General features: G+C 44.0%; 1 protein-coding gene across 1 annotated transcript in view; it reads left to right on the top strand.

Annotated features, from left to right (window-relative positions):
• Positions 1 to 10,000, top strand: part of LOC116369553 (synaptotagmin-17) — a gene marked incomplete at its 3' end in the record, with an annotated part of 19,611 nt that overhangs the window by 9,531 nt on the left and 80 nt on the right. The window contains 4 exon segments of the mRNA XM_031819518.1: positions 36 to 179; positions 2,659 to 2,733; positions 3,618 to 3,738; positions 9,925 to 10,000. The exon segment at positions 9,925 to 10,000 is cut by the window's right edge and continues 80 nt beyond it. Coding sequence (XP_031675378.1) covers positions 36 to 179; positions 2,659 to 2,733; positions 3,618 to 3,738; positions 9,925 to 10,000 — 416 coding nt within the window.

Raw genomic sequence — 10,000 nt, 5'->3', positions numbered from 1 at the left:
CAAAAAATGGACAATAAAGCATTTTTCTTCTTCAGACGGGGGTGAAGAGGAAGACACAGAACCCGGTGTTTGAGGAGCGGTTCACCTTTGACCTTCTGTTCCTGGAGGCCCAGCGCCGCACCCTGCTGCTGTCTGTGGTCGACTTCGACAAGTTCTCACGACACTGTGTCATCGGCAAGGTGAACACCCACACAAACAAAACACACACACGAGCGCACACACACACTCATACACAAACACACACACACCAATCCTGTGGAGTATTGATACCAGGGGTATCAAAATGTGATGTGGTTTGATGTGAACACAAATTAAATTCAGGCTGTAAGTGTGCCTAACGACAATCGCCAAAAGTCTAATGACTTGTCGTTAGGCACACTTATAGCCTGAATTTAATTTCTGTTGACATCAAACCACATCACATTTTTTTTTATTTTTTAATAGCCTTTTCCCATTCATCAAATGGCCGGTGCACTGCACTGTTTGGGTAAATCACTCAGCTATATAAAATAAAGAGAGTTGTATGCTCTCTATATAAACTCCCAGTCATTTATTGGGTAAATCACTCAGCTATATAAAATAAAGAGAGTTGTAGGCTCTATATATAAACTCCCAGTCATTTATTGGGTAAATCACTCAGATATATAAAATAAAGAGAGTTGTAGGCTCTATATATAAACTCCCAGTCATTTACTGGGTAAATCACTCAGCTATATAAAATAAAGAGAGTTGTAGGCTCTCTATATAAACTCTCAGTCATTTATTGGGTAAATCACTCAGCTATATAAAATAAAGAGAGTTGTAGGCTCTCTATATAAACTCTCAGTCATTTATTGGGTAAATCACTCAGCTATATAAAATAAAGAGAGTTGTAGGCTCTCTATATAAACTCTCAGTCATTTATTGGGTAAATCACCACCGTTTCGGCATCACTGTGCCTTCTTCTTGAGTATTGAGCCAATAAAAACAATGTGTGACACAGGATGTCCCGGAAGATACAGTGGCTTGCGAAAGTATTCACCCCTCTTGGCATTTTTCCTATTTTGTTGCCTTACAACCTGGTACTAAAATTGATTTTTCTTTTTTTTGGGGGGGGGGGGTTGTATCATTTGATTTACACAACATGCCTACCACTTTGAAGATGCAAAATAAACAAACAAACAACAAATAAGACAAAAAAAAACAGAAAACTTGAGCGTGTATAACTATTCACCCCCCCAAAGTCAATACTTTGTAGAGCCACCTTCTGCAGCAATTACAGTTGCAAGTCTCATGGGGTATGTCTCTATAAGCGTGGCACATCTAGCCACTGGGAGTTTTGCCCATTCTTCAAGGCAAAACTGCTCCAGCTCCTTTAAGTTGGATGGGTTCCGCTGGTGTACAGCAATCTTTAAGTCATACCACAGATTCTCAATTGGATTGAGGTCAGGGCTTTGACTAGGCCATTCCAAGACATTTACATGTTTCCCCATAAACCACTCGAGTGTTGCTTTAGCAGTATGATTAGGGTCACTGTCCTGCTGGAAGGTGAACCTCCGTCCCAGTCTCAAAGCTCTGGAAGACTGAAACAGGTTTCCATCAACAATTTCCCTGTTTAGCACCATCCATCATTTCTTCAATTATGACCAGTTTCCCAGTCCCTGCTAATGAAAACCATCCCACACAGCATGATGCTGCCAACACCACGCTTTACTGTGGGGATGCTGTTCTCGGGGTGATGAGAAGTGTTGGGTTTGCGCCAGACATAGCTCTTTCCTTGATGGCCAAAAATATAAATTTCAGTCTCATCTGACCAGAGTTCCATATGTTTGGGGAGTCTCCCATATTCCTTTGGCGAACACCAAACGTGTTTGCTTATTTTTTTCTTTAAGCAATTACTTTTTTCTGGCCACTCTTCCGTGAAGCCCAGCTCTGTGGAGTGTACGGCTTAAAGTGGTCCTATGGACAAATACTCCAGCCTCCGCTGTGGAGTTTGCAGGTCCTTCAGGGTTATCTTTGGTCTCTTTGTTGCCTCTCTGATTAATGACCTCCTTGCCTGGTCCATTAGTTTTGGTGGGCGGTGCTCTCTTGACAGGTTTGTTGTGGTGCCATATTCTTTCCATTTTTTAATAATGGATTTAATGGTGCTCCGTGGGATGTTCAAAGTATTGGATATTTTTTTATAACCCAATCCTGATCTGTACTTTTCCACAACTTTGTCTCTGACCTGTTTGGAGAGCTCCTTGGTCTTCATGGTGTTGCAGACTCTGGGGCCTTTCAGAACAGGTGTATATATACTGAGATAATGTGACAGATCATGTGACACTTAGATTGCACACAGGTGGACTTTATTTGACTAATTATGTGACTTCTGAAGGTAATTGGTGGCACCAGATCTTATTTAGGGGCTTCATAGCAAAGGGGGTGAATACATATGCACTCACCACTTTCCGTTTCATATTTTTTTAGATTTCTTTATAACAAATCATTTTTTAAATTTTACATCACCAATTTGGACTATTTTGTGTTTGTCCATTACCCGAAATCCAAATAAAAATCCATTTAAATTACAGGTTGCAACAAAATAGGAAAAATCACCAAGAGGGATGAATAATTTTGCAAGGCACAGTCATCCCTGTCTGATACATTAGTTCTGTAATGGTGTGTTTTCATTGGTAGGTGGCGCTGCCTCTGAGTGAGGTTGATCTGGTGAAAGGTGGTCATTGGTGGAAGGCCCTGGTGCCTAGTTCTCAGGTAGGAAGAACACACACACACACTGTCTTAGTTCAACACATTGATCTAAGTGGATTCTTCCCTTTGGATGTGAAACCGTTATCAAGCTCCTCAGCCTCTCCTCCTCTTCCTCCTCATTCCCTCGTCCTGCTCCTACTCCTACTCCTCCTCTCCTCCTCTCAGCCTCTCTTACATAGACATACAGCCATCTTTAGGCCCACTAAGGCGCAATCTGTTGTTTATTGGCCAGGCATAACACAGAGTGTGTGTGTGTGTGTGTGTGTGTGTGTGTGTGTGTGTGTGTGTGTGTGTGTGTGTGTGTGTGTGTGTGTGTGTGTGTGTGTGTGTGTGTGTGTGTGTGTGTGTGTGTGTGTGTGTGAGAGAGAGAGAGAGAGACACTAACACTGACACACTCTCCTAGCTGCACATCTGTTCTATAGTCACGAGGGTGGTGAATGCATCGCCCTCGAACACAACAACACCACAACAACACAATACCACAACACCAAGACACGATACCACATCAACGACACCACAACACCGCAAAAACAACAACACCACAACAATGCCACAACACCACCACCACAACGACACCACAACAATGCCACAACAACAGGCTGTTAAAGAACAACATTATACACACACGTACACACCTTGGGTTCTCTCTACTAGGGGGCTCTCTACTAGACACACACCCTGGGTTCTCTCTACTAGGGGGCTCTCCAGTAGACACACACCCTGGGTTCTCTCTGAGAGAGCGAGAGAGAGAGAGAGCGAGAGAGAGAGAGAGAGAGAGAGAGAGACAGAGAGCGAGAGAGCTGCTGTTATCACTCCACTATCTGAGATAGTCAGACAGACATATCTACAGATAGAGGGATATCAACAGTGTTTTGTGTTTCTAACAGAATGAGGTAGAGCTGGGAGAGCTGCTGTTATCACTCAACTACCTGCCCTCTGCTGGAAGACTCAACGTTGACATCATCAGAGCGAAGCAGCTGCTGCAGACAGACATGTGCCAGGGATCAGGTAAACTATACCAACTAACATAGCTACTAACATACCTACTAATATACCTACTGACATACCTACTAACATACCTACTGACATACCTACTAATATACCTACTAATATACCTACTAACATACCTACTAACATACCTACTAATGTACCTGAATAACATAGTGGATACCTGAATAACATAGTGGATACCTGAATAACAGAGGGGATACCTGAATAACAGAGGGGATACCTGAATAACAGAGGGGATACCTGAATAACAGAGGGGATACCTGAATAACAGTGGGATATCTGAACAACAGAGGGGATATCTGAACAACAGAGGGGATACCTGAATAACAGAGGGGATACCTGAATAACAGAGGGGATACCTGAATAACAGAAGGGATACCTGAATAACAGAGGGGATACCTGAATAACAGTGGGATACCTGAATAACAGAGTGGATACCTGAATAACATAGAGGATACCTGAATAACATAGTGGATACCTAAATAACAGACTGGATTCCTGAATAACAGACTGGATTCCTGAATAGCAGAGTGGATACCTGAATAGCAGAGGGAATACCTGAATAACATACTGGATACCTGCATAGCAGAGTGGATACCTGAATGACAGAGGGGATACCTGAACGACAGAGGGGATACCTGACTAACAGAGTGGGGATACCTGACTAACAGAGGAGGGATACCTGACTAACAGAGGAGGGATACCTGACTAACAGAGGAGGGATACCTGAATAACAGAGGAGGGATACCTGACTAACAGAGGAGGGATAGCTGACTAACAGAGGAGGGATACCTGACTAACAGAGGAGAGATACCTGACTAACAGAGGAGGGATACCTGACTAACAGAGGAGGGATACCTGACTAACAGAGGAGGGATACCTGACTAACAGAGGAGGGATACCTGACTAACAGAGGAGGGATACCTGAATAACAGAGGAGGGATACCTGACTAACAGAGGAGGGATACCTGAATTAGCACAGACGGGAATATGTTACGGGACTCACCCGATGGCATTGAGGAGTTCACCACATCAGTCAACGTCTTTATTAATACGTACATCGATGAAGTTGCCCTCACAATGACCGTACGTACATTTCCCAACCAGAAGCCATGGATTACAGGCAACAGCCGCACTGAGCTAAAGGCTATAGGTGCCGCTTTCAAGGAGCGGGACACTAACCTGGACACTTATAAGACATCCCACTATGCCCTTTGACGACCAAGGAAACAGGCAAAGTGTCAATACAGTACTAAGATCTAATCCTACTACACTGGCTCTGACGCTCATCAGATGTGGCAGGGCTCGCAAACTACCACGGATTACAAAGAGAAAACCAGCAGCGAGATGCCCAGTGACACGAGCCTACCAGATGAGCTAAATGCCTTCTTTGCTCGCTTCGAGGCAAGCAACACTGAACCATGCGTGAGAGCACCAGCTGTTCTGGACGACTGTGTGATCACGCTCTCCATAGCTGATGTGAGTAAGCCATTTAAACAGGTGAACATTTACAAGACCACGGGGCCAGATGGATTACTAGGATGTGTACTCAGAACATGCACCGACCAGCTGGCCAGTGTCTTCACTGACATTTTCATCCTCTCCCTGACCCAGTATGTAACACCTACATGTTTCATGCAGACCACCATAGTCCCTGTGCCCAAAAACGCCATGGTGAGCTGTCTAAATGACTATCTCCCCGTAGAACTCTGTAGCCATAAAATACCTTGAGAGTCATGGCTCACATCAACACCATCATCCAAGACAACCTGGACCCACTCTAATTTGCATACCGCCCCAACAGATCCACAGATGACGCAATCTCTATTGCACTCCACACTGTCCTTTCCCACTTGGACAAAAGGAACACCTACTGTATGTGAGAATGCTATTCATTGACTACAGGTCAGCGTTCAACACCATAGTGCCCTCCAAGCTCATCATTAAGCTAAGGACCTTGGGACCCTGGGACTGCACCTCCATCTGCAACTGGATCCTGGACTTCCTGACGGGATGCCCCCAGGTGTTGAGGGTAGGCAACAACACAAACGCCAAGCTGACCCTGAATACGGGGGCCCCTCAGGGGTGCGTGCTTACTCCCCTCCAGGACTCCATGTTCACTCACGACTGCATAGTCACACACGACTCCGACACTATCATTAAGTTTGCTGACCACACGATGGTGGAAGGCCTGATCACCGAAGATGATTAAACAGCCTCTAGGGAGGAGGTCAGAGACCTGGCAGTGTGGTGACAGGACAACAACCTCTCCCTCAACGTCAGCAAGACAAAGGAGCTGATCGTAGACTACAGGAAACAGAGGGCCGAGCAGCCCCCATTGGACGGTGCTGTAGTGGAGCAGGTGTCCACATCACTAAGGATCATGGTCTACACACACCAACACAGCCGTGAAGAGGGCCTCCCCCTCGGGAGGAACGTTTTATATGTGCAGTATCTTATGGGGATCCTAATAAACTAAACTTAACTAATCTGTCACTTTATTCCTAGTTATATGTACATATCTACATCATTTAACAGGTACCCCTGAACATTGACTCAGTACTGGTACCCCGTGTATATAGCCAAGTTATCATTGACTCAGTACTGATACCCCGTGTATATAGCCAAGTTATCATTGACTCAGTACTGGTACCCCATGTATATAGCCAAGTTATCATTGACTCAGTACTGATACCCCGTGTATATAGCCAAGTTATCATTGACTCAGTACTGGTACCCCGTGTATATAGCCAAGTTAACATTGACTCAGTACTGGTACCCCTTGTATATAGCCAAGTTATCATTGACTAGGTACTGGTACCCCGTGTATATAACCAAGTTATCATTGACTAGGTACTGGTACCCTGTGTATATAACCAAGTTATCATTGACTAGGTACTGGTACCCCGTGTATATAACCAAGTTATCATTACTGAGTAATGGTACCCCGTGTATATATAGTTATCGTTACTCAGTACTGGTACCCCATGTATATATAGTTAGCATTACTCAGCACTGGTACCCCGTGTATATATAGTTAGCATTACTCAGTACTGGTACCCCGTGTATATATAGTTAGCATTACTCAGCACTGGTACCCCGTGTATATATAGTTAGCATTACTCAGCACTGGTACCCCGTGTATATATAGTTAGCATTACTCAGTACTGGTACCCCGTGTATATATAGTTATCATTACTCAGCACTGGTACCCCGTGTATATATAGTTAGCATTACTCAGCACTGGTACCCCGTGTATATATAGTTAGCATTACTCAGTACTGGTACCCCGTGTATATATAGTTATCATTACTCAGTACTGGTACCCCGTGTATATATAGTTATCGTTACTCAGTACTGGTACCCCGTGTATATATAGTTAGCATTACTCAGTACTGGTACCCCGTGTATATATAGTTATCATTACTCAGTACTGGTACCCCGTGTATATATAGTTAGCATTACTCAGCACTGGTACCCCGTGTATATATAGTTATCATTACTCAGTACTGGTACCCCGTGTATATATAGTTATCATTACTCAGCACTGGTACTCCGTGTATATATAGTTAGCATTACTCAGTACTGGTACCCCGTGTATATATAGTTATCATTACTCAGTACTGGTACCCCGTGTATATATAGTTATCATTACTCAGTACTGGTACCCCGTGTATATATAGTTATCATTACTCAGCACTGGTACCCCGTGTATATATAGTTAGCATTACTCAGTACTGGTACCCCGTGTATATATAGTTAGCATTACTCAGTACTGGTACCCCGTGTATATATAGTTATCATTACTCAGCACTGGTACCCCGTGTATATATAGTTATCATTACTCAGCACTGGTACCCCGTTGTATATATAGTTATCATTACTCAGCACTGGTACCCCGTGTATATATAGTTATCATTACTCAGCACTGGTACCCCGTGTATATATAGTTAGCATTACTCAGCACTGGTACCCAGTGTATATATAGTTAGCATTACTCAGCACTGGTACCCCGTGTATATATAGTTAGCATTACTCAGCACTGGTACCCCGTGTATATATAGTTAGCATTACTCAGCACTGGTACCCCGTGTATATATAGTTATCATTACTCAGTACTGGTACCCCGTGTATATATAGTTATCATTACTCAGTACTGGTACCCCGTGTATATATAGTTATCATTACTCAGTACTGGTACCCCGTGTATATATAGTTATCATTACTCAGTACTGGTACCCCGTGTATATATAGTTATCATTACTCAGCACTGGTACCCCATGTATATATAGTTAGCATTACTCAGCACTGGTACCCTGTGTATATATAGTTATCATTACTCAGCACTGGTACCCCGTGTATATATAGTTATCATTACTCAGCACTGGTACCCCGTGTATATATAGTTATCATTACTCAGCACTGGTACCCCGTGTATATATAGTTAGCATTACTCATGTTCTTTCTCTTTGCATTGTGGTGAAGGACCTGTCAGTCAGCTTTTCACTGTTAGTTCACACCTGGTGTTTATCAAGCATGTGACGAATAACATTTGATTTGAGGAGACCAGAATAACACCTCATATACCACACCTGGGGATCAGGTAATAACTGCAGAAACCTGACACACACCTGGGGATCAGGTAATAACTGCAGAAATCTGAATAACACACCTGGGGATCAGGTAATAACTGCAGAAACCTGAATAACACACCTGGGGATCAGGTAATAACTGCAGAAACCTAACACACACCTGACACACCCCTGTGGATCAGGTAATAACTGCAGAAACCTGAATAACACACCTGACACAAACCTGGGGATCAGGTAATAACTGCAGAAACCTGACACACACCTGGGGATCAGGTAATAACTGCAGAAACCTGACACACACCTGGGGATCAGGTAATAACTGCAGAAACCTGAATAACACACCTGTCACACTCCTGGGGATCAGGTAATAACTGCAGAAACCTGACACACACCTGGGGATCAGGTAATAACTGCAGAAACCTGACACACACCTGGGGATCAGGTAATAACTGCAGAAACCTGAATAACACACCTGGGGATCAGGTAATAACTGCAGAAACCTGAATAACACACCTGACACACACCTGGGGATTAGCTAATAACTGCAGAAACCTGACACACACCTGGGGATCAGGTAATAACTTCAGAAACCTGAATAACACACCTGACACACACCTGGGGATTAGCTAATAACTGCAGATACCTGACACACACCTGGGGATCAGGTAATAACTTCAGAAACCTGAATAACACACCTGACACACACCTGGGGATCAGGTAATAACTGCAGAAACCTGAATAACACACCTGGGGATCAGGTAATAACTGCAGAAACCTAACACACACCTGACACACACCTGGGGATCAGGTAATAACTGCAGAAACCTGAATAACACACCTGACACACACCTGGGGATCAGGTAATAACTGCAGAAACCGGAATAACACACCTGGGGATCAGGTAATAACTGCAGAAACCTGACACACACCTGGGGATCAGGTAATAACTGCAGAAACCTAACACACACCTGACACACACCTGGGGATCAGGTAATAACTGCAGAAACCTGAATAACACACCTGACACAAACCTGGGGATCAGGTAATAACTGCAGAAACCTGAATAACACACCTGACACACACCTGGGGATCAGGTAATAACTGCAGAAATCTGAATAACACACCTGACACACACCTGGGGATCAGGTAATAACTGCAGAAACCTGACACACACCTGGGGATCAGGTAATAACTGCAGAAACCTGACATACACCTGGGGATCAGGTAATAACTGCAGAAACCTGAATAACACACCTGACACACACCTGGGGATCAGGTAATAACTGCAGAAACCTGACACACACCTGGGGATCAGGTAATAACTGCAGAAACCTGAATAACACACCTGACACACACCTGGGGATCAGGTAATAACTGCAGAAACCTGACACACACCTGGGGATCAGCTAATAACTGCAGAAACCTGAATAACACACCTGACACACACCTGGAACCACTTCACACCATGTCACACCACACCACGACACTACACACCACACCACAACACACTCCGTCATACCACGGGGTACCATGTACGTCATACTTCTTGCTAGCAGAATATTTAACTTCCTTCCTGTCTCTACACCCCCAGACCCGTTTGTGAAGGTACAGCTGGTAACAGGGCTGAAGCTGGTAAAGACCAAGAAGACTTCCTGTATGAAAGGAAC

This window comes from Oncorhynchus kisutch, unplaced genomic scaffold, assembly GCF_002021735.2.
Source record: "Oncorhynchus kisutch isolate 150728-3 unplaced genomic scaffold, Okis_V2 scaffold2230, whole genome shotgun sequence".
NCBI classification, from domain to species: Eukaryota; Metazoa; Chordata; class Actinopteri; order Salmoniformes; family Salmonidae; genus Oncorhynchus; species Oncorhynchus kisutch.
The sequence above is the reverse complement of the archived record's forward strand: the minus strand, read 5'-3'. Positions and strand labels throughout refer to the sequence as shown.